The sequence below is a fragment of the Clavispora lusitaniae genome (assembly GCF_014636115.1).
Source record: "Clavispora lusitaniae strain FDAARGOS_655 chromosome Unknown tig00002663_pilon, whole genome shotgun sequence".
NCBI classification, from domain to species: Eukaryota; Fungi; Ascomycota; class Pichiomycetes; order Serinales; family Metschnikowiaceae; genus Clavispora; species Clavispora lusitaniae.
This window is the reverse complement of record NW_027093982.1, coordinates 1,359,143-1,383,789: the sequence shown is the minus strand read 5'-3', so window position 1 is coordinate 1,383,789 and position 24,647 is coordinate 1,359,143. Positions and strand designations below refer to the sequence as shown.

General features: G+C 41.4%; 8 protein-coding genes across 8 annotated transcripts; 2 read left to right on the top strand and 6 right to left on the bottom strand. All coding sequences in view use genetic code 12, as the record gives it.

Annotated features, from left to right (window-relative positions):
• Positions 1-567: 567 nt before the first annotated feature.
• SSK2 (mitogen-activated protein kinase kinase kinase) lies at positions 568-4,719 on the top strand (the record flags this gene model as incomplete). The annotated part of the gene is made up of 1 exon (XM_002617072.2): positions 568-4,719. The coding sequence occupies one exon, from the start codon at positions 568-570 to the stop codon at positions 4,717-4,719; it is 4,152 nt and encodes a 1,383-aa protein (XP_002617118.2).
• Positions 4,720-4,812: 93 nt separating this feature from the next.
• Positions 4,813-5,202, bottom strand: IMG2 (mitochondrial 54S ribosomal protein mL49; the record flags this gene model as incomplete). Its single annotated transcript, XM_002617073.1, has 1 exon — positions 4,813-5,202. The coding sequence occupies one exon, from the start codon at positions 5,200-5,202 to the stop codon at positions 4,813-4,815; it is 390 nt and encodes a 129-aa protein (XP_002617119.1).
• A 131-nt stretch (positions 5,203-5,333) lies between these two features.
• On the bottom strand, positions 5,334-7,277 carry CSR1 (Csr1p; the record flags this gene model as incomplete). Its single annotated transcript, XM_002617074.1, has 1 exon — positions 5,334-7,277. The coding sequence occupies one exon, from the start codon at positions 7,275-7,277 to the stop codon at positions 5,334-5,336; it is 1,944 nt and encodes a 647-aa protein (XP_002617120.1).
• A 588-nt stretch (positions 7,278-7,865) lies between these two features.
• On the bottom strand, positions 7,866-10,301 carry FOB63_005238 (uncharacterized protein; the record flags this gene model as incomplete). Its single annotated transcript, XM_002617075.1, has 1 exon — positions 7,866-10,301. The coding sequence occupies one exon, from the start codon at positions 10,299-10,301 to the stop codon at positions 7,866-7,868; it is 2,436 nt and encodes an 811-aa protein (XP_002617121.1).
• A 666-nt stretch (positions 10,302-10,967) lies between these two features.
• Positions 10,968-13,277, bottom strand: ABZ1 (4-amino-4-deoxychorismate synthase; the record flags this gene model as incomplete). The annotated part of the gene is made up of 1 exon (XM_002617076.1): positions 10,968-13,277. One exon carries the CDS (start codon positions 13,275-13,277, stop codon positions 10,968-10,970), a length of 2,310 nt encoding a protein of 769 aa, XP_002617122.1.
• Positions 13,278-13,485: 208 nt separating this feature from the next.
• On the bottom strand, positions 13,486-19,719 carry USO1 (Uso1p; the record flags this gene model as incomplete). Its single annotated transcript, XM_002617077.2, has 1 exon — positions 13,486-19,719. One exon carries the CDS (start codon positions 19,717-19,719, stop codon positions 13,486-13,488), a length of 6,234 nt encoding a protein of 2,077 aa, XP_002617123.2.
• A 228-nt stretch (positions 19,720-19,947) lies between these two features.
• RAD59 (Rad59p) lies at positions 19,948-20,583 on the top strand (the record flags this gene model as incomplete). Its single annotated transcript, XM_002617078.1, has 1 exon — positions 19,948-20,583. One exon carries the CDS (start codon positions 19,948-19,950, stop codon positions 20,581-20,583), a length of 636 nt encoding a protein of 211 aa, XP_002617124.1.
• A 32-nt stretch (positions 20,584-20,615) lies between these two features.
• Positions 20,616-24,617, bottom strand: FOB63_005234 (Elongator subunit; the record flags this gene model as incomplete). Its single annotated transcript, XM_002617079.1, has 1 exon — positions 20,616-24,617. The coding sequence occupies one exon, from the start codon at positions 24,615-24,617 to the stop codon at positions 20,616-20,618; it is 4,002 nt and encodes a 1,333-aa protein (XP_002617125.1).
• Between the last annotated feature and the right edge of the window lie 30 nt (positions 24,618-24,647).

Below are 24,647 nucleotides of genomic sequence, written 5' to 3'. Positions count from 1 at the left end.
TTCGCTTGATCACTGAAACTCTTCTTTTTTCCAGTTTTTTTTTTTTTTTTTTAGTCCATGCAGCTTTGGGGCTATAAGGTATATCTTACAAAGATGATGGGCCATGATTTCCATAGCTGGTGCGCCATTATTGTAGATAGGCACCAGCCTAAACTAGATATAGGAAACTTCATACGGTTCAAAAAACGATCACAGGGAAAGTAAAATGAATTATGCACTAAGAGCCATGAAACATATGGAGAAAGCAAAAGCACGCCTTCATTAGAAATTCTGTACGGGCTTGATTCCTCACCTTTCCCTAGCAACCTGAGGACTTCACACCCGGACATCTCTGGACTTGCTTCACCCACGTCTAAGGTGTGTGTGTGTGTTTCCAAAGATAGTGTAACATTAATCCCTGTACTATTGAAAACCGTTATCATTCTTACATCCCACATTCCCATTCGCATTCCCTTTTTTGATATCACATTAACTTTGCATTTGCTTCCCTTGTCACACCTTGAAGCGGAGTCCAAAGCACGAAACGCCCCGTTGTTTAATCTTCGTCATAAAGATCACTAATTTGAAATGGGATCGAATTCCGCTAATAGTTCTGTCAATAATACAGAACGCCATTCTAATCCACACAGAACACAGACGTCTTCATTGCAGAAAGGTAACAGGCCCCACCAGCTATTCATTCCTACCAATAGCAACAAAAGCACCACATCGTCTAGTTCAAGGCAGCTTAGCAGAGAGAGCCACTCCAATAATGGAAATGGTAGTCTAGGATTCCGGACAGAAACATCATCGGGAATTCACTCGGGCACAGAGACCCGCAAGTCAAGGTCCCGCTCAACCAGTCAAGTTCTTAATAATAATCTCCCCCAGACAAATCAATACCTAGCACAGGAGAAAGTTTATCTCAAAAAGATACGAAATCATGCTATTGATGACTATTATACCAAAGGTATTAGTGGAGCAGATATTGAGCCAAAGGAAACAGACGTTATTACGAATGATGACGATGATGACGACGACGATGACGATGACGACGTAACTTTGCATGGCAATTCCGATCTCTTGACAGATTTGGAGAATGAAAAATATCAGATAGATTATAGCCTAGCTTTTGATATCATGAAAAGCAGCAACTCCAAGCTAAGTATCAGTGACAATATCAAAACCATCAGCAAGGACACAGTGGAAGACCCTGCAGTCATTGAAAGACTTGAATGGCAAGCAATGTTGTCGTCTGTCCTTACAGGTGATGTTGTGCGGTCAGAGAAAACTAAAATCATTGATAATGGCTATTCAAACGAACAGCAAGAGTCTTTTTTACGAACTTACTATAAGGAAAATTTATGGTTTGGGATCCGTGCAAAGCTTTTAAATAGAACGGAGGATGAACAGCGAAAAATCATCTTGTACAGAAGAACAACTGTTGATCTGGTTATCGAGGAGGTCTCAAACTTCGAAATAAGTTACGAACAGGGGGCTCCTGATGCAAGAGATCAGGTTTGTGATATACTTCACAAATACGACAAAATATGTGAACTCTGGCGAACTCTGGAGGATATGAAGCATGACAAACCGGCTTGCAAAGAAGACGCTTTTCAACATAGAATTGATGCGCTCACAGCCTGGCTCACTATTACCGATGCCATTACCAGAGAGACTGAGTCTTTCAAGCTTTGGATTGGAAATGATGAACTCGACATTTCTAAGGGTGCTCTGAGCGGGGTGGATACACCCTCTGATCCTGCTGACGAACTGCTGCTGACGAGCAAGAATAAGGATGTCAAGAAGATATTCGAAGAAGACAATAAATCATTAGCAGAACGAATTCTCAAAGAAAAGGACGTTCATACGATCTTCAAAAAGCGGATATTTGTACCATTGGAGCCCTGGATTACCAAATCAAAAGAGACGTATATTCATTTGGGTCATATGTTCGAAACTTTGAAACTTCCTGATTACGGACACGACTTGATTGAACTTTGCCTTGTACCCATGAGGCTCATTAAGGAGATTATATCTATCAGAATGAAGTACGCAAAAAAGCTTGAGAACCTTAATCTAATGATGATTGATCAGATGATTGATGACTTCAAATCCTACATTACGATCGCTTTGCAAGTTAAAAAAGGAATTATAGAATACTGTCGGCCAGACGCAAACAGAACTTGGGTCATCAAAGATTTATTTGATGCAGATATAGAGGACTTTGACCGCGTGGTTCTTCTGTGTGTCAGATACTTTTTGGTCCTATTAAATAAGAAACTTGTTGACAGCTCGAGGTCTCCTCACACGTTTCGTACGAACAAAGAGCCAGAAGAACTCGAGAATGCTTGGAATTTCTTACGGTCTCTTGGTGTGTACATTGATGGAGGAGGGACAGCTGTAGCGGAAAACGTTACTTCCATAACTTCTAGGCTTTGCCAGAAGCTTTTGGCATATCTCACTCACCAAGTTAAGTACCCACCCACGCCAACTTTAGGCGCATCTGATTTGATTCGCTGGTACAATTCTACTACTGAAAACTTTGGCCAGATCCGCCGTAAACTTGCTAGATTTACTGGTGAATTATCTCGAAGCTTTACTAATGCGATGCTGTTTGAAGTATCTTCGAACTCTGGTCCTCGTACAAAAGCTTTATTGGATATTTTACGAAACTCTGACCATTTTCTTGTTTACACAGGCTCCGTGGAAGCGCAAGGAATGTACTTTTTTGCTAGTCCTGAGTTGATGAATAATGAACAGGAAATCTTGCGGATCATCAATGGTACAACTATCGGTCATACTCTTAATAACGAGGATCAAGAGTCTTTTGAAAACTTTGGAACGGAACTGTTTGTGGTAGATTCCCCACTGGATACGGAAGACACAAATGAAGCATACACTGGTTATGTCATTGCGTTTTGTCCTTTGAAACCCATTGTATGGGAAGGTGACATGATCAATCTTAGTATAGAAAACGTCCCGATAACTGACGTGAAACCAGGTCAATTGTTGGTCATCACAAAGGTGCCACCTTACTTCAGCCTTTCATTAGCACGTGAAAGATTTATGGATCTAGTCAGCGGTGTTGAAGCTATGCGTTCGATTGTGAAACCGACTGAACAGCGTTCATCACTTACCAAAGTGCATCAAGAGCTAACGAGGATTAACAAGGTCTTTTTCCGTATGACTCTTGCCGTGTTAGATTCAACGAAGATTGTCATTGAAAATTGCAAAAGGTTGATACCTAATGATGTTTACCAGGAGCTTGTTAATCAGTTTTTCATTTATTCTCGGGATTTCGGTAAGAGTTCTGTAAAATGGTCAGATGCATCGAGAAAATCTGCAGTCATTATGCGACTCATCCAGCTCTCCATCGAATGGGTGAGTTTCATCTGTGACGACTGTATACCAACAGATCGTAAAACCTTCAGATGGTGCGTTCTTGCTTTAGAATTTGCTATGGAGATGACAAGGGGGTTCAATGTTTTAGTTCTCAGTGAAGACCAATTTTACAGACTCAAGCTCAAGGTGGCGCGTTGCATGTCTTTGCTCATCTCCCATTTTGATATTATGGGTGCTCGTTCCAATGAAGCTGAAAAGAAGAGAATGTTGAAATGGTCTTCCCAAAGACAAGGTATTGAGAACGCGACTGATGATGAGCTGATCTTGAATGCCTACCTGGAGGATGTTATGAAGGAAATCCAAGAAATTGAGAAGTACAGAACGGAAGTTGAAGAGCAATTACATTCTATCGGTAGGGTGCTTGATGTTTCAGATCTGGAATACCAATTTGTGACGTTGTTAGCTTCTTCCTTCTCAAGTGTATCGATAAGATGGCAGAAGGGTAAATTCATTGGTGGTGGTTCTTTTGGTCAAGTTTATGCTGCCGTGAATTTGGATACTGGAGGAGTCATGGCTGTTAAGGAAATCATGTTCCACGATAGCCAATCGCTTAAGCTTATTCCATCGATTAGTGAAGAGATGACGGTTTTGGAAATGTTGAACCATCCAAATGTTGTTCAATATTTTGGCGTTGAAGTTCATCGCGACAAAGTATATCTTTTCATGGAATACTGTGAAGGTGGATCTCTCTCTAGTCTCTTGGCACATGGTCGTATCGAAGATGAAATGGTGATCCAAGTGTACACTCTTCAGATGCTAGAAGGTTTGGCCTATTTGCACCAATCAGGTGTTGTTCATCGTGACATTAAGCCTGAAAACATTCTTTTGGATCACAATGGTGTCATCAAATTTGTTGATTTTGGAGCTGCCAAGGTGATAGCTGCGTCGGGCAAAACCAGAAATATTGGCCATCACTCCAGAGGTGCTAGAAGTCAGGAGAATTTGAACTCTATGACAGGTACGCCCATGTACATGTCCCCTGAAGTTATTACTGGACAAGGCTCTTCGCAAAGTGGGGTGGTTGATATCTGGTCTCTTGGATGTTGCGTGTTAGAAATGGCTACTGGAAGACGGCCATGGGCAAACTTAGACAACGAGTGGGCAATTATGTATCACATTGCAGCCGGCCACAAGCCACAATTACCATCTCATGATCAACTCAGTGAGACAGGAAGACAGTTTTTGTCGAGATGTTTGGAACATGACCCATCCAAACGGCCAAGTGCTGCCGAACTTTTGAATGATCCCTGGATCGTACAAATCAGGCAAGCTGCGTTTGGCTCGTCCGATAGCGGAAACACGCCTATTTCTGAGTCGAACCTCGAAATGCAATAGTCATGTGTCTACGACAATTCTCTAGATATTCTTTTATTGACCCGGTGGATCTTGCCCATTCTTTGAAATATATACAAGTGCTAGTTTCTAGAGTTAGAGCTTGACGTGAGTATCAAGAATACTCTTGATTTGCTCTGTGTAGTCGCCCTTGATGTTGACCTCGCCCGTTTTGGTGTTCACTCGAACGTGATCCTTCTTAATAGCATCATTTTGAAGAAGACTCAACAACTCCTCTGCAAAAACAGAGACATCACCCTGAACTCGCTTGATCTCAGTACTGATTCTGGTATTTTGAATCTTTTTGTACACTGGCCAATGTCCGTAAGCAGTCTTCTTTATATAGTATAGGTTGTTCTGCTCAAATGTATTATTTGGAAGTTCCGCAACAGAAATAGAAGATAAAGCAGGAGGTTGAAAGGGAAGCTTTATCGCAGCCGGTGTGGGCACCCGTACAGATTTCAAAAGCAGAAGGCACGGCTTCATGGGTATCTTTCTTGAGTATTACGATAATATGAGTTTTACATTGAAGAGCGGAAAAAAAATCAACTATCCTGCATATTGACTATATGTGACTAGATACTCCCAACTTCAATTAATGTTTCGAAACGATGTTTTCAGTGAAGCTTTTTATGCTTTGTATATTCGGTCCGCTTGTCAAATACCTCGCCACAAGTTTCACATGTGAATTTTTTCATGTGCAAGCGCAAATGTTTTGCCAAGTTCGAGCTCTCGCTAAATCGCTTTTTGCACCCTGGCCAGGTGCATTGTAGAGGTTTTTCACCTGAATGGACCCTATTATGTATGGAAAGAGAGGAGCTCGTCGAGAACCGTTTTCCGCAAGTGTCACACACGAACGGTTTTTCGCCTGAATGAATACGCATGTGTTGCTTGAGAATTGCTTCGACAGCAAAACAGGCCCCACAAACGGAACATTTGCAAGGCTTGTAATGCGTGTGGATGTGAATATGTCGATAGAGTTTCTGCCTTTGGATGAATGGTTTTCCTTGGTGGCGCTCGCACCCTACCCAACAACAATGATACACTGATCTTCCCAGTCCAATGTGATCATCTTGAAGATGGTGCTGTAGTTCGCCTTCGCTCTTGTGGGTCTTTCCGCATACTATAGGAAAGCCGGTCTCATCAGTTGCCACGGCCCACTTGCACGTAAAATTCGGATCTGTAAGTTCATCTGACGAATTTGATTTCGAGCATATTTTCATGGATGTGATGTTTAACCCATTTAGCAGGGTCTCGTTCACTTCCTTCTTAGGAGAGTCGGTAAGTTCAGAAGCTGAGTTCGGTGTTAGTAATGCTGAAACATCCTTGTCGGTAGGCATGATACTGTCTTTGAGCTCGACCCTAGGAGGATCACATTTATGTGTATTCAAATGGCCCAAGAATGCAGAATAGTCTTCATCGACAAAGTTACAATTGCTCCATTCGCATTCAAAAGGGGGCTGTCCTAAAGAGTTTCCACTGGAAAGACCGTACTCGTCCTTAATGTGAGCATTCACCAAGTGTTGCACTAAATGTGAATCGTCCACCTTTGTCTGGCATTTTTCCCATTGACAAGGGTAGGTAGCTGATGCGCCGGGGTCTTCAAAATGGTTATTGAAAAAGGGTTGAGCTGAAAAATCTTGATTGTTGAGATTAAGTGGGTTGAAGTTGTCAAACTGGATAAAGAAGTCAAAGTCGGATTTGAGTTGCTTAGATGTTTCCGTGTCAAGATCATGCGCCGTCTGGTCTACAGTGGAACTAGGTACTTTGGCATGGAAGCATGTTTGATGTGTGTGGTGCTTGCTAGTCTGGATAGGCCAAGTCTCCAGGGAAGTCTTTGAAGAAAGCTCATTCCCTTCGCTCGCTGGTGCTGAATGACATGGATGTGGAAAATGTATCTCAAGCTTTTGGTCTGTTACTTTTCGTTTCTTGGCATCGGGCTCCAGTATTTCCATCAGTTGGATATTTCCGTAGTCAGTATGATTCTTTTGTTGGAAAATGCCCTGATCCTTATCTTGAAACAGCTGCTCAACATTTTTCTGCACATTCTGTAAAAGATTCTCGAAAAGCTCCATGTTGGACTTTTGAGATTCACACAAACTGTTCTCATGTTCTCTTAGCGCTGAACATTCGGCAGAACAATCAATAGAACCAGACTCGAGACACTGTGGGTCGTTGCAACAGTCGGCGCTCGCGTCTTCGCAACAGTCAGCACTCACATCTTCACAACGAGCAATGCAACTATCGTCAGCACATGATGCTTCGTGACATTGAGAGATACAATCTTCGAAATAGCAGTCATCCAAATCTTCGCAAAATATATCTCTGCATATTTCATCAAACTCGTGGCATTCGGCAGAGGATTCTCCTGCTGGTTTCGAATCCGCAGAACTTAGCTGGTTGGTGTGGTCGTGGTTGTGAATATGCCCATGAATATGCATAAAGTCGTTGTGGCGATGTACATGGCCGTGAACATACCCATGGGTAAAAGTCAGGTTGTCCATTCCGCCTTGTTGTGTGAGCATCTGGGGTGTTTCGGCCAATGATGTAGTTGAAGCCATCGCCAGATGCCACGGAAGATTAGGCAGAGACAAAAGAATGGTGGAAACGGGAAGAAAGCAAAGACAAATTGCAGGTTGTGAGCAGACCTTTAGCAATTAGAGTATGTATGTGCTTCTTGCGGTTCGGTGATTTCTTCACTCAAGCATCTGACTGAATCAAGCTACCCTGGTGGTTAGCACAATCAGTACTGCAGGTTCACTACGTCTGATGGATTTGACGGGAAGCGCCAAAAATGTGAACAAACAAAAGACTGGAACGCTTGGAGTACTACTAAAGTAATACTTAAGTATATTTCCTGAATCTTCACTAGAGAAACTGTAAAATTCAATCAATTCGGTTGATGTCTAATCCACGAAAGTGGTAATTAAAGTATCATATGGTGCGTGTAAATGCATAGATGCATGATCGCTCCAAGTAGTTCATACACGATAGATTACACAGCAGACATACAGCAAGTAGATGTAATCGACATTTAAGAATGAAGCAACTACCTATTTCTTTATTATTTTTATGTTCTTGAGTGTTTGCAAGTACAGTTTTCACAATAGCGTTTTGTCTGCACGTCAACGATTTTTGAATTCCAGATCTTAAGTTTTCAACTCTTGAATCTCATTTTCATCAGCGACCAATCCCATCACCACCAAGTACATGTTCAAGTTGTTCAACATACTCTGTTTCTTGTACAAGTTGGCCATATCCGAATTGTCAATAGCTTTAGCTCTGCTCATGACTCCGAAAATTTCGTCTCTTACTTCGTCGACAATGATTCTTTGATGGCTCAATTTACCACCTAGAGACAAGGTGGCCAAAAATTGCCATACGTAGTCGTCCTCGGCATCCCCAAGACCAGGAGGGAAAATGGCTGCAAGGCGAGATTCCAAGGCAGTAAATAACTCGTCGTAACAGGAAGTCCACTCAGATAAATCGGTTGCAGAAATAGAACCTTCGCCTCTCATAAGTTCTGCTCTCGACAAAAGAGTTGTCAAAATGGATAAACCAATCTTCGTCGTAGAAACAAAGGAAACAACATTATGCTGGATCAAAATCAAAATTAAGCCAATGATTTCATTGAATTTGAAGTCTTGAACTGCATTCATCAATACCTTGCATAAGGTCAAAGAGTACGTATCAACCAACTTTAAAATGTTCTCGGGGACTCTTTTGTTCGCGTAGGTAGTATAAGAGCCGTTCTTTATCACGGTCAAGTTCTCTAAATTGGACATGATTAATGTGACAATGGTCAAGATCTGTTCCCTGGTCAAGAACTTGAACAAACGTGGAAGAATCTTCAAACTTTTCGAATAATTGAGGCATTGGATAAAAGGATTGACAAATGACTCGTCATCTCCAGAAGAGGACGCCTGGTCCAAAATATGAAGAGATTCCCACAACTTTGTGGTATCGACATCCGGAGACAAGCGAGATTCGCTCTCAACAGCCATCAAGTTGTTGATGGCATCTTCCAAAATGCACATAATGTCTTTTTTGGTGTACTTCTTAATAGGCTTCGAAGGAGCGGCAATTGAAGGAGATCTGTTTTTCTTACTTTGTGGCACCAAGCCTTCTTCTGAGTCTTCACTTTCCTTGGCCTTTTGAGCAGCCTTACTCAAAATCACCAATTGTTGTCTTGGCTTTTTACCCGACCCAACGGAAATCTTACCCAAGACACCTTCTCGTACATGTTGTGGCAATTTTTGTCTCTCTTTTGCCACAGAAACAGCCTTTTGCACTTGCTGTTGCATTCTCTGCAAGGCCACATCTGCTCTTCTGAACCGACCACCCAACCTATGGCCACTTTGATCCAAGTAGGCTTGTGCAATCGAGTTGGCTTGTTGCACAGGAGGAGCTCCCACTGCATTCTGTGGTACCTTTGGATGAATAACCTTGTACACTTGAGCGTAGAAGTCCTCGTTGTAAGGGTCATCTGTAACAATCTGCGAGAGTTGGAATCTCGTCACAAAGTCCTTATCTTTAGGGTTCATCACACCTGAGTATCTCATGATTCTAGACACTTTCTCTTGGCGTCTGGCCATCTTGGCTTGCTCTTCTGGAGACAATTCCTCGAGCAGGATGTGATGACGATTGTGAGAAAATCCTTGGTTCTCTCTGGGCAGTTTTTGCTCAGCAACGTGCGCTTCCTTAGGAGAGTCCAAGCGTTGACCCTTAGATCCTAAAACTGGGAACTGAGACAAATTAACTTTTGCCGAAGCTGCTGATGTTGGGGATTCAGCCACCAAATGAGTAGGTGGGGCTGTTGCAACAGGTTGCTTGAGCGGAGATTGGCGTTGGTCAGCCACAGGAGCCGAAACAGAGTGCTGTGGTTGTTGTGGCTGTTGCTGTTGCTGCTGCTGCTGTTGCTGTTGCTGTTGTTGAGGAGGTGGTGGCATCTGCTGTGCTGGCATTTGCTGAGGATGAGGAGGCACTTGATGCGGCATAGGCATAGGAGGCATTCCTTGAGGAGTCATGCCATTGGGGCCAATTGGTGCTTGCATAGGCATGAATTGGCCTGGGTAAGGCATGCCGTATTGTCCCGGTGGAGGCATAAAACCTTGAGGCATCATGTAGCCAGGAAACTGAGGAGCAGGGTACCCAGGATAAAACTGCTGTTGAGGTGGAACAGGCATCTGTCCTTGGGGTTGGCTGTTGTCAATGGCCGTCAACTGCGCCTCTATCTCCTGAAGACTCAACACCTTCTTCTCTTCGTGCGCAGCCTGCTCTGGCTTCTTTTGTGGAGGATTGACGCCCCACAAGTCCTTCATGAATTCATCGTCGTTAGCAGCTGCACGAGCATAAGAAACCTGAGGCCTGACTTCAGCTTGCGGCTTAGAGCCAGCCGCGTTGAAAGTGCCCGAAAAATCGAAATCTTTGCCGACAGCGCTCACACCAAAAGTTTGGTCGTTCAAAGTGTCATCTTCTTCGAGTTCGCCCAAGCCCTCATAGGTGTCTTGAAAATCATACGCTTTCCCGTCGGATTTAGAGCCTTGGAACTGGGCCCCAGAGGCATCAAATCCAAAAAACGACATTTTGTATTCAATCTTTTCGACGGTGATGTAGTAGTTGTGGTGAGGGAAATCCGTTTTTACTTTGCGTCGACATTTTTTCGTGTAATGCACGACCTTGTCTGCACTTCAAAGTTACAGTACAGCTACAGAACATCCGGTGGAAAACGATTCCAAATTGCACAGATTTATATTGGAGCACTTTCGTGTATGTCCGTTCAGTTGCCATTGATGTTTGTTGTTGATTTTTACCAGTCTATTTTGTGTTCTCTCATTGAGTAACTAGCTAAGACAAGATCGTGGAAATTCGCGGTCCCTTTTTGGGCTGGTTGGTTCAGCCAAAATGCGATTGTCTCACGTATTCAGGCAGATCAGATACATTTTGAGCAAACCCATTACAGCCAAAAAAGATTGAAATTCTTCGAAATTATATCGCTGATAAACTGGGGTGATTGTGCTTCCCTTTTTCAAGTTAAAGTTTTTAGTTTTTTTGTTTTTTTTTTTTTCTTTAAAGATGTGCACGCCTCAGCTATAGAATTGTCTACTCGAGTCGAATTATTATCTGTTTTGTGTTTCATGAATAAATATGCATAATTATATAAATAGTGGCTATGTACTTCTATCTTGCTTATTCGATTTCATAAGGGCATGTTGACATAAGAATGAATTTGATTATGCCACTGTTCGAATTTACATAAATGTTTGAAGAGTGCTTGAAAGCTTGATTTGCATTTCTTCCCACTCATCCTTGGGGTCACTCAACACAGTAATAGCCCCACCTGCACCAATTCGCCATACGTTCGTTGATCCATTGTTTTCTGTATCGTTCTTATAATGCATGATTGACCGAATGATTACTGACCAGTCGGAATCATCAGTGATAGACCAGTAGCCAGCAATGCCGCTGTAAATGCCTCTTCTTCCACCTTCGACAATGGTATTCTGCATCGCTTCAATATCCTGCAAAAGCTCGATTGACCGTTTTTTGGGAGCTCCTGTCATTGAACCTGGAGGCAACGACAGGTGCAAAACATCTATGCCTGTGAATTGATTGTCAGGCATCAAATGCCCCCTAATAACACTCACTAGTTGATAAACAGTTTGATACTCTTCAACAACCATTAGTGAACTCACCAGAACATCATCAATGAAGGAGTTGAGGTCATGGCGAATGAGATCAACAATCATTAGGTTTTCGCCCATTTCCTTCGGCGTGCGAAGAATCTTCGTAGCATCTTCCAAGGTGACATCGCTAGTGTTTCTTACCGTTCCCTTGATTGGTCTTAATTCGACCACCTTACTTCCCGGGATTTTTTCATCATCAACCCAAGACATAAACCTTTCTGGAGATGACGAAATCAAAACGCAGTCGTCAAACTCCATGAAACAAGAGTAGGGGGACGGGTTCTTTCGGAGGGCTAACACTTTATAGATGTCCCAAGTATCCAAATATTTCGGAAGGAAAAGCTTCAGTTGCGTGGTAAGACAAAGCTCATACGAATCTCCTGAGTGAAGGTAATCTTGACAACGGTGGAATTGGTCTTCATACACATCCTGGTCAGGAAATTCGTATCTTATGGAGCTTTCTTCATCTTTGTATAAAAGATTCACACTTTTGGGAACCGACTGCAAATCGATATGCAAATCTTCCGTTTTTTGCAAGCGATTGACTAGATCTTTACACCACCGGTCTTCACCTGGGGCTCTGTGGATAGAGAGGATAAACCAGTCATTCGTTATCCGGTCATGCAAAATGGCTCTGTCAATGAAAACAAGTTTCGTATCGGGTGTAGGGCCATCACAAAATGAGCCCAACTTTTTAATATCCACATGTCTACCTTCCTCGTAAGAAAAAATTCCGAGATAACCACCGAAAAATGGAAGAGGCCGTGCGTGGATCTTTCCGGTTCGTTCCTCGATCGATTCTCTGGAACAATATTTCTCTTTCATCCGAGAAGCGACGAATTCCCATACCGATGTAACTTGTTGTGTGACAGGTTTGTCTTCGCTTTTGAACTTCAGAAGAATTACAGTAGTGGGATCATCCACAGAATGGGTAATCACTTCACTATAATCGACCACTGGTAATCCTATTACTGACCAGCTGCCTGGCTCAGAAGCGGAGTTTAAGAAAAAAAAGTCAGTCCCATTTCTTTTTAGAAAATCACAGACGTCTATCGGACGAGTGTTCTCCTTCAATTTGAATTTTTCAACTTGAACATTGATCGAGGAGTTGTCGTTAAATTCCTTGATAAGACATTTCTCGTGTACAGCATGGCGTATTGTATTTTTTTCGTTGATGGCCTTTAAGTCGGCAGCATGCTGTAACTGGGCCAAATCCGGTCTGTACTGACTATTGTATGTTGAGGCGATGGAATCGAAATTCTTGATAAGCGTGTCGCCCTTTTCAGAACAAATTGACTCGGGATGGTATTGAACACCATATAATGGAAGTTCCGCGTGCTTTCCGGCCATTAACACGGTGTCGGGAAAACTATTGGGCTCATCGCAAGTCGCGAGGGCGATGATCTTTTCGTTCAACGATGAAAGGTTAACATGCAACGAATGATACCTAACACTTGGAAAAGGCAACAATTCCTCTTTCAGCGTACCAAATAAGTCAGAGGATTTGGGTGCGATATGGTACACCTGTCCATGTTTGACGGTATCGAGTCTCACCACATCATTACCAAAAACACTGCATAGACTCTGAAAGCCGAGACAAACGCCCAAGGTGGGGATACAACGAGAAGGATCTGCGTCATACTTCTCGTAGAGCCACTTGATAATTCCTATATCGGCGTCATTATTGGGATGTCCTGGACCTGGACCCACGATTATGTAGTCGAAGAACTGAATCCAACTGTCAAAGGCTTGCTCGTATTCTCCAGCAGAAAACGTGTCATTGAAAATTGTGACCACGGGCTTTTTCGTGTTTTCTTCCACTAATCTTTTTAGGTTATGGGAGAAGGAGTCATACGAATCGATAAGAAGAATCATGTCAGAGGGTCCTTTTTTTTTTTTTTTTAGCTCGCCAAGCTTTACATTGAGCGTTAACGCCGCACGCTCGTGCAAAGTTTAGACCATACAGAATCGAAACGTTTCTCTCCCTCGGCTAAGAACAATCCATTTTATTAAAGTTCACGTACATCATAATCACGGGAATATATAAAAATCTACTATTTATATTTTGTTCGCAATGTTTTTCCTACTCCTCGTCGCTGGAAACTTCTTGGCCACAGTCTCTCAATCTTTGTTTGAAAAGTTCGATTTTCTTCTCCTGTTCTTCCCACATAAGCATCATGTCTTCAAAATCAGCCTCGACCTTCTTTTTCAGTTCTTCTTCTCTTGCAATAGCCTCTTTCTCTTTCCTCCTCTCTATTCTTAATGTCTCCAATTCAGATTCGGCTTGAGAACGTAATTCATGTTCTCGCTCAAGTTTCTCATGAAGCTCTTCCACTTCACTTTTAAGTTTTGTGACTTGTTCAGGGATCATTGACTGCCCGTTTTCCTTATTGTCTTCATTTGCAAGAGCTTCTGTGCGTTTCGTATCGTCCTTAGTACTCAAAACTTGTTGTAGCTCTTTCAATTGTCTTTCAACTTCGCTCTTTTCCTTCTCTATCAAAGTCACAATCTCTGACTTATATTTCAATTCCTCCTTCAAATCTTCGCATTCAACTTGAAGAAGTTTCAACTGGTTTTCATCAGTATTGCCTGTTGCAGTTATGTGATTCTCACGTTCTGAAATGGTCTCCGTACTTCTATTAACTTGGGATTTAAGGCCTTGGATCCTCTCTTCTCGCATCGCTATCTCTGATTTCAATATTTCAACTTGTCGTTCTAATTCCGAGCTTTTGCATTTATTCTCCACCTCTTCTGATAGTTCTTCTTTTAGTATGTCATTTTCAACCTTGAACTTAGCAATTTGTTCTTCTTTCATTTTGACCTGATCATCCAAACAGTGCTCCCTCAGTTCAAGCTCCTTAATCTTTTTACGCAACTCCTCATACATGTCAGTTTCATGTTCCAAGTTCGACTCTTTGTCGTTGAGTGAGCTTATTTCAGCCTGTGTCTTGTCTTTGGAAACGGAATCTAAATCAAGCACTCCATGGTCGTCTTGCAACGAAAGAACTTCCTCTTTCGATTTTGGCCACAATGATGGTAGCATCGAGTCGCCTTCTCGTTGTGATGCATCTGGCATTTTCTTGTGTATAGGATGGTCCAAAGAAAGTTCACTAAGTTGTGCCTCAACTCCTTGCAACTCATTCTTTGCCATTCGATATTCTTCCTCTCTCGCGTGGAGTTCCACCCTTAATGATGCAACAGTCGAGTTTAATGTCTCAATTTCTGATTGAAGTCCCTTGATTTCACTGTCTCTGTCGCTGTATTGGGATCCCTTGTCATTTTGCCCAACATCATGAGCTTTACGTTCAGTCGCCATTTTTCTGCATTCATTTTTTAGTTCTTGATTTTTAGTTTCTAATGAAGCAATATCTTCCGCAAGTTGGGCGCACTCATTCTTGAACTTGTTCGATTCGGACTGCAATTCAGACACTTTTGATGTATAGGATTCTTGAAGTTTTTCCATCTCATTTCGATAAGTATCTTCAGTTTTCTCGAGAGAGGACTCCAACTCTGATATCTGGATCTTATAGACTGAAAAGTTGTTTTCAGGATCATTAGGTTCTATTTTTCTCCTCCATTCAAGTTCTTTCTCTAGCCGCGATAATTGCTTTGTTAATTGTTTTAATTCTTTCTGGGTGTTCTTCAAATCAATTTCCAATTTATTTTTCTGGAGCTTCAACAGATCGTTTTGACCTGTCAAGTCTTCTAAAGCGATGGTAGACTCCTCTAACTTCTTTTCAATCTCAAATATGAGTTTATCTTTGGCAACAAGTTCATTAATCTTATTTGTGATCTCTTTTGTCAAAGCATCCCTGGTAGCTCCATCATTGCCCGTTGCTTCAATTTTCAGAGCAATCATTTCCTTTTGTTTCTTTTCCTTTTCGCTGTCAATAATGGATTTTAGCTCTTCAATGTGTTCATCTTTAAGTTTCATTTCTGCCTCCAATTGCAGTATATCTGTCCAGGAGCGCTGCAAGTCTCTCTCCAATTCTGTCTTAGCTGTGGCTATGTTTCGAATTTGTTCATCTAAATCTGCTTTCAGTTCCTTTGTTTCTATCATTTTTGTTTCCAACGAAACTTTCTGATCATTTAGCTCAGCAATTCGAATATTTAGGGCACTTTTTTCTGCGAAAAATAGTTCCTCGTCGTGCTTCAGTTTTTCGACCTGATCCCTGATCTCTTTGTCCTTTTCATCAAGAAGCAAAGTTTGTTCAGCAATCTGCTTCTGATTCTCAGTGATTGTATGTTCATAACGTTCGATTAATTCACGGGCTGCCTGTTTTTCGTTAAGCACAATGCTTAATTTGTTCTGTTCTGCCTCGAGTTGTTTGAGAAACTCTTGCTTTTCCGTCAAGAAAACATTCTTTCCAATCTCTTTAGATTTGGATAATTGTTCCATTAAGGTCTCTCTTTCTGATGTAATCTTTTCTATCTCAATTTTCAAGTTTTCCACTTCCTTTGAATTGGATTCAGTTAAATCAGTAATTCGTGTTTCAAATTGAGACACTGTGGTCTCCTGCTCAGCTATGGCCTTTTGGATAGTCTCCTCGAGTCTGTTGATCTCGGCGTCTTTAGCTCGAATTTGTTGCTGTAGTTGTAGTTCCATTTCTTCGTGCTTTTCGATAATCACCTTAGACGAAGCTGACAGTTCATTTTCTTCTGACAATCTTCGCACCTGTTCTTCGAGCTGTCGAATAGTGTCCTTCGAATTTGATAAAGAACGCTTGAATTCCTCTTGAAGAGATTCCACATCTGCCAATAATGCGCGGTTCTTCTCAACTAGAGAATCCCTCTCTGATGTTGCCTTAATGCTAAATTCATCATATTTCTTAATTTGTCGTTCAAGTTGTCTCTTCAATGATGATGAAACCTCCAATTGGTTATTAAGCTCGCGCTTTAGACCATCAAACTCTTTTGATTTCGAGAGTAATTCTTCTCTCAAAAGTTTTTCTTTTTGCAGCATGTCCTCTTTGAGTGTCTTCATCGCATCTTGCAATCGCTTCTTTTCCAATTCATGCTCAGCCTCGGATTTTTTCATTTTCTCTTGCAACTGGTCCTTCTCTAATCCAAGAGTTTGTACTTCTTCCTGCAAAGAAATTTTCTCCCTGTGGAAGTTTTCTTCAGCTTCTGCGAGAGACATTATTGCCTTATTAAGTTCATCGCTGAGACGCCGCTCTTTCTCTGTTTGATTTGCCCGCTCGTCAGAGAGAGCCGATATCTCATTTCTCAAATTAGTTTCCTCCCTAGCTGCTGAATCTTTCGTTTGCTGAATAAGGAACTCTAATTCATGGATTTTCTCGCGTTGTTGAGTGATTTCTTCTTCAAGAACACGAACAGTTTTAAATTCCTCCTGTGATTGCAATATAGATGATTGTATTACTGTTTTGTCCTCTTTAATATCAGGATTTGCTCTTCGAAGATTTTGAACAAGCACAGCTGCAGTACGAAGCTTCTCCATGAGGCTTATATTATTCGATTCTGCTTCAGAAAGCCTTTCTTGAGATTCTCGAATTTTGAAAGCCTTTCTGTCCCGATCATTCGACAACTCTTTTAATTGACCTTCAATAATCTGCACTTTAGCCTTGTAATTTTCTGTTGTCTTCTTGAGAGCTTCAAATTGGATTCTATAATTATCTTCCAACTTCTCTTTGCTTGCCTGGATCGACTCAAGTCTCTTCTCCAAAATCGAAATCGTAGAGCTTGATTCCTTCTTCTGCTTTGTAAGTAAGAAAAGTTCTCTGCTCATTTTGTTAATACCCTCTTCAGCCCTTTTTTTCTCAGCTTCCAGTGACTCCAACTTTTGAGTCAATTCACTTATCAATTCTTTGTCAGAAACGTTCAGTTTTCGTACTTCGTCTAATTGCTCTGCACATTTGATATAATTGTCCTCAAAACTTTCTCTTTCTTCCTCCACTAGCTTTAAGTCAGATGCTAGTTTTTCTATTTTCTCTGTGAGAATAGACTCCAGCTCTCGAAGCTGATCAAGTTGAGAGGTCGATTTTTCAATCAGCATTCTTGAAGTATTCAATTCTTCTTCAGCGTCTAAAATCTTCTGCTTGAGATATTTCTCATTAGCTGCGGACTTCTCATTAACCTCCTTCAATTCGTGTGTTAGCTGTGCGAGTTTATTCTGCATTTCCTCAAAAGCTTCATATGAAACTCTAAGTTGTGGTTCAACTAATGGATCATGAGATAATGCCTTTCTTATTCTGTGGAAATTGTCTTTGACCAATTCTAAGTAATTCTCTATGAAAAATACTTTTGGAAGACCCGTAGAATCTTTCTCAAAATTGGATTGCAAAGGGTCCGTGAACGACTTAAACTCTTCGCAATCACGAAATTGTTTCACTTTCAAAGCATAATTATCTGCCCCAAGAGATTTTGTAACTAGGGAATATAAATCTGATCTTGGGATAGGTGATGATTTCCTGGAAAACTCGTACACTATTCCCACCAAGATTGCCGTCATCCCATGAACCAAACCTGAGGATTCTGTTGAATTTTTTGAAAGAAACCCTAATAATGATTTAATTATTGTTAAATCACTAAGAAAATCATTGACAGCTTCGAAGTCTTCGAAGAGCCAAATGGTCAATAGGAGAAGAAGACCAACAGCTATACGAGGATCGCTGTACTCCAATGAGGTCGTCAAAATTTCCGAAATTGCTTGAATCGATATCATCACTTCCTCGCCCTCATCTGAGTTTCCAACTCGCAATTTACGAGCAGACTCCCGATTTTCTGGGCAATCTTCAAAGAGATAGATTAAGATGACAGAGGCAAACCAAATGCGATATGGATTTAATTTAGCCTCAAAGTCAAAGCTCATCAATGTAGTGAAAATATTTGCGTATGGGGTCGATGCAATGTTTTCATTCTTTTCCGGTGACTCAATTCCTTCACCATCTTTAGCAAGTTCATAGTAGAAGTTAGGGTTGTGGCTTGCTTTAATTTGATCAGTAACGAAGGCGATTTTAGCCTCAGAGTTTTCCATGAACAAGCTGCGAAGACAGTAAGCAGATGCTAGCCGAATATCAAAAATGTGTACTGAATTGCTCAATAGACACCAATTGAGTAATGCAAGTGGCGCAGGAATGAATTTGTCGTATCTCTGGACTTGAGTAGGCAAAGAAGGGTCGATGTAGGGAACATCAATGCGAGAAAATTCTAGTTGAAGGTCATTATTACCAGCAATTAAGTCGCCTGTTACTTCTAGTGCGGTTTTCCGGATCGGGGATTCTGTAACTGGGGAAAAAGTTAGTCTCAACACGCTAAAGAAAATACCTGCTTGATGGAGTCTATTTTGGTTCTGCTCTCTCGAGATATTATCCTCATCCACAAAGGATTTGCAAATTTCTAATGCGATTGCCATATTCTGTAATCTTTGATCAGTCCACACAATTGGAGCAGCAGGCATGGATGCTAATTCATCTTCATCCAGAGAGCTTTCAATAGGCTCAGCAAGAAGTTTTGCTAATTTGGGAACACAGTCAGTTTCGAGAAAGAATTTTTGGTTGGAGGCGTTGTATGTCAATAGGTTAGTGACTAAAGTGAGACAGTCTTGTACCAAAATCGAGCCTCGAATCCCACCTTCCTCATCAATTATCTCAAAAAGGCGGTCAAAAGTGTTTTCGAAAGCAACTAGTTTTTGAATGTTAAAGTTGTCATTGACCAAAGCCATAAGAAGCAAAATAGTTTCGTTTCTCACAGGATCATTGGAATCACTCAAAAGTGATACAATGGTTGGTATTGCAAGAGGTATGTTGATGAGACACTCTTTGGACCGTGTAGATCTAGTGGCGACAAGCGCTTCCAAGAATTGCAATGTGTATAGACGAACATGATAATCCTGATTGGATTGCAAAGTGTCAACCATAGCCTTGATATAATCATCGCATGAAATGACTTCATCTGCAATCCACATTGAGAATTGGTCCACGCCAATATCCTTCATGAAAAATGGTGATGGGTATTTACCATTCTGGATACGTGACTGGTTGGAAATCCAGCCAAGCGTTTCTTCTTCTTCGCTCTCGCCGCCACGAATGAAAAGTATAATTAATGTCTCCATCACTGCCTTTAACGTAGGAACATTGGCCACATCCTTTTCTAAAGTTTGCAATAACGGGCGAAGACCATATTCCACCACCGATTCTCGAAATTGCCGGCTGAAGCTTTTCAAACCCAAAACAGCGGACCGTCGGTCAGCAGAGAGTGTAGCATGCTCCAAGCGATTACTTAAAGTCTGAATGGCCTCTTCCTCCTGTTTAGTATTGTTAGTCAGGGAATGTAGGATGTTTTTTTTGAAGTAATCCATTATTCGCCTTGAATTCAATGGGTTAAGGTATTGAAGACACGCTATGTTTCTCGCGATAATGGTACAGGAGCTGTATAGCGAGATATGGACGTCCTAATAATAGGTGTGATTCAATTTAGTTAGTGATACTCTTAACTTTTTTTAATGTATATTATTTTGTGTTACTCCATTTATAATCTCCGTTGAGGTTTTCGTTTCTTGACCTTTGGTTTGTTGGTGTTCCTACTGATGTACATTCACGATCAGACTCGTAAATTACGCGCACATCTCACCATGATGAATAGAGACGAATCACCTCGAAATCATCATGAGGAAGAGGATCCATCCAAAACCTATTCAGATGCCTCAACAACAGTTCTATTTCCTGATTTGAGTCTTTTCGACGAATCTGGAGATGAAGTGGAGACTACTGAACCATTACAGCTTTCGCAATGGGCCATGGCAAAAATCGGAACGTTCCAGTCAAGACTAGAAACCACTATTAGAGCACGGGAACAACGATGGCAGAAGAAAACTTTCTTGACCAACATCTCGACAGCCGAAATTCTCAGACTTGCAAATGAAGCATTTGGTTTCAATGGGTGGAGTTCACAAATTCTAAGTTGCGCGCCCGAACTGGAAACGTTTGACCAAGAGAACTCTCTCTACTCGATGAAGCAAAGGGCAAAAGTGCGTGTGACTCTTCAGGACGGCGTTTACATTGAAGCTGAAGGAGTCGGTGAAGTACTAAACATGCTGCAAAAGCACATCTGTTTGAGTAACTGTAAGAAAATGGCCATCACCAATGGGCTACGAAACGCTATTCTCGGGTTTAAAGAAATGCTTATTTATCAAGAGTGTTCGCTTAAACTGGAAAGTGTATAAATTAATTAATGTTATGTAATGTATGGAGAGCATCAGTAGTCTAGGATATCGAACTTTGGGAAGTCCTGAATGGTGGGTACAGGTATTTCATCAATTAGATATACCTCACCATTATCATCGATTCTTTCCCTATCCTTTTCGCTCATGTTATGGATTTCTTGAATGTTGTCTTTGATAAACTCTATCAATTCGACCCAATTGTTCTGCACCTGGTAAGCTTGAAGCTTCATGTTCCGTCTCAACAAACCTTCAATTAACCGGATTGCATCCTGTTGTGTTTGGTGTAATCTCTCAACCAAACGCCCGACAGACTTAATAAGATACTCTTCTTCATAAATGGTACCCTTTCTACCCTTCGCCTTCTTCCTTTCTTCTCTCTTTCTATTCTTAGCCGTTCTTCTGGAGGCGCCAGTCTTCGCCGTTCCAGAGGTTTTGCCGGTATATCTAGTAAAGAAGGATGGGGTTGTAGAAGTTTCTGATGCAGCAATAGAAACATTATCTGGAGTATCCAAGTCATCGTTAGGAATGCCATAGAATGCGTACGGATCCTCTTGCTTCTTTTGTCTCAATTCTCTCAACCGCTTGAGTTGAGAATTGATCTGTCCTTTGCAGTCAGCAAGAAGTTCAGCAACTGTACCAAAACCCTCGCCTAATTGAACATCAATAATAGACTCTTTCAATTCGGGCCTTTTTTGTTCTGTTGCCAAAAGAAGAGCTGTCTCATAATTGTAGCTCTTACAGTGTAATCTCACAGCTTCTTCGACATTGCCTAAGAATGTGAACTCAATTTCAGCAGCTTGTGAGTAAAGATGATCCTCAACTAGAGCAGAAGATAATCTTGTAGCAATGTCGTCCACCAACCCTTCCTTGTTTAAGCTTTGAGCTAATGTAAGAGCTTCTCTCCACCTCTTAGAAAGAATATAGCTATCCATGGCACTCTCAATACTTCCAAGGAGTTCATAAGAAATAGCAGCTTCGATGTACTTCTTTTGATCATAAAGATAGTTGGCGTAAAGAGCAAGAATTTCCTTCGATCTCTTGTCGTCATATTTGAAAAGTGTCAAGGCTCTCTTGTACAAACTATGTTCCACGACGTATTCATCGAATTCCTCCTTCGCACTTTCTCCCATCTCAAATAACCATCCCAAAGCTTTAGAATTAAACTTTAAGTGGTCATCAATCAAAAACTGTTTGCGCAATTGAGGTTGGACATGCAAATTTTGTAAGAATGGCAAGTACTCCTTGGGGTCTTTCTGCGATTTTTGAGCAATATTCAATGCCAACTTGACATCATATAACTCCAATGCGTAATTGTACAATTTATTCACATCCAGAAGGAAACACAAATGAGTAATAGCTTGTTCTTGCTCTTCTGCGTTATCAAGTGTACCAATAAGGGTTAATGCTCCATGAAGGTTTGGCGGTTTTTGGCATGCGTAAGCAGTGATTCGGGATTGCAAAAATTTCTTTTCATATGGCTCAGTAGATAAAACGTCGATAATTGTGTTGCAAATTTTGTTCACTTTTGACGATTCCTCTTGAGATTCCTTGTTGATGATCATTCTTCTTGTTGACTGCTTATCTTGAGCATTTGTGGTTTGTAAAGAAAGCTTGGCAATCTCTGGCATCTCATTCCCACTAATCAAAGTGTCTTTATATTTGGTCAATGTCACATCTTCGTCATGAAGACAAGAAACGAACAAATCCAAGTAATCAACTCTGTTGATCTGCTTCACAAAGAGTTCGGCATTATCATAAAACAATTGAGGGTTGTAGTCATGCAATAAATCCAAGTCAATCCTATGTTTCCGACATGCTACCAACGCATCATGATAATTGAGGTCTTTAATGAACTTTCTCACACCAGATAAGACCATCATTCTAGGACATATAGTTTCCAAATTTCCACGAGGTGCTTGCAACACAACAGAATATTGCGAAGGAAAACAAGAAACAAGTAAAGATCCACGTTCCATTTGTCTGATTCTTTCATCCTCTTTGTTGTTATTCTCTTGCAAAAACTTGAAACTTTCTGGATTCGTGGCATTGTTGAGATGCACAAAATATAAGCAAGAAAGTGCATTTGTGAACACAAGAAGGGTATCAGTCACTCTTAAAGAGGTCACTGCAGTAGCAAGTTGTTGATCGCCACAATACAATTTACCGTTCACCGATATACCAAATGCATGAGCGCTGTTACCAGAATCTGTTGCGGACAGAACAACCTCAAATTCTTGGCAAAGTTGTGGAAAAGTAGTAATAAACTGAAGGGCACCCACATCGGAAATTTGCCAGACTGATCCATCAATACCTTCCACAACAGCAGCCGTAAATTCAGCAATCGATTTCAAAAGAACTGCCCTTCTGTCCAATGGAACGTAAGAAGCAATTATTTCATTCTCAATATCGAACAAAATGACAGTTGAGGCGGAATTTGTATCCACCAAAATGGCGATGAGATCATTGCCAATGAAGCAAACTTGCTTCACCAGTTCACCACTTTGAACAATCAGAGATTTCGCGATGGTCATAAACAGCGGTTCTTTGTTGGATTTCATTTCTTCCACAGTTATACGGCAAACTTGAACGTTTTGCCGGCTGTCCACAGCAGCGAAGACATTATTTGATAAACTGACTGCAATGTCATTAAGAGAAGATGGAAAATCATACTCCCTAAAAGCAATTGGTGGCGGAACGTTAGCCACACCAAGGGGGGTGATTTTCGCCTCAGTGCCATCGATCACAGCTACCATTCCAATATCATGACCAGAAACAGTAGGGCCACAAGAAACTCTATAAGCAAGATTAAGGATTTGAACACCTTCTTCGGTTGTGCCCACCATGAGATGGAGTGGTTTTTCGGGATGGAATTTGACGAACGACACTTCATTTGAAGGTGAGCTGTCGTTGACATAAAACTCCTGCTTCAAGTACCAGTGATAGTTCTTAGTGGACCAGATTTGAACTCTGTTCTTCAAATGGAGAGCAAGCACATCGCTATTAGAAGACCATTGAATATCAATGACAGAATCTTGCGAGGGGTCAAGCCGCGTATCGAACTCGCCATGTCTCAACCCGTTTCTTTCAAAAAAGGCTACGTTGAGAGTTTCATACCCTTCTTCATCGAAGAATCTTTGGGTCGATGCGATCAAAGATCCTGAAGGTCTCCAAGACAAATTGTGTTCGATACCATCAACAGCTTCAGAAACAGAGTCCAAATTACCCTCTCTGGTAAACACTCGGATCACTCTTCGGAAATAAACCTCCAGGGTTGACTCCACAAGCACTTCTTCTTTTGTAATGACCGCGAAAAACTCACAGTCTCCTCTCCAGCTGAATTTGACAGACTGATCATCAAATGTAGAAAGGGTTCCTTTTTGTGCCTCGGCAACTGTAGGATCTCTTAATTGAGAGTCTTCCTTCAAATCCAACCCAGCATGTTTCAATGCCTCCCTTTCACGCTCCAAAGCCTTAAACCCCTTACCTTTAAATTGGGTTTCCTCCTTTCCCCATCCCACAGAAACGTTTTTTGTATCGGCAATCTTAATGTCTTCTGGATCAAGGTGCTTTTCGCAAATGGGCTCGAACAGTCTGGATAACAATAGAAGATTATTCTCCCGCGTTAAAATTGAGAGCGTTTCTTCATCTGGGGACCACGATGCCGCAAGTAATCCACAGTCAATCAGACCTACAATCTCTATGGCTGTAGTGTCGCAATCAGGATTAATAGAGTCGTATGTGGCAGTAATAATGTCACCATTCTCAAAAACGAATACTAACACAGACGAGTCCACGAAATGGCTGAAGGACAAAATTTTGTTATCTGGATGAGAGCTAGGAAAGGACGCAAGTACAGAAACCAGGCCATTCTTCATGATTTGTTGCACCTCAATGACTTCACTTTCACTTGAAGTCAAGACACAGGTAACAGTGTCAGAAACAACATCGAATACACTATTTGCTAGAGAAAGATCAGGGTATGTTTGTGATTCGGGCCTGATGGTCCCTCTATTGAGGAGAACCAAATTTCTCATTGTACTGGTAAGCGACGAGAGTGTAGAGGG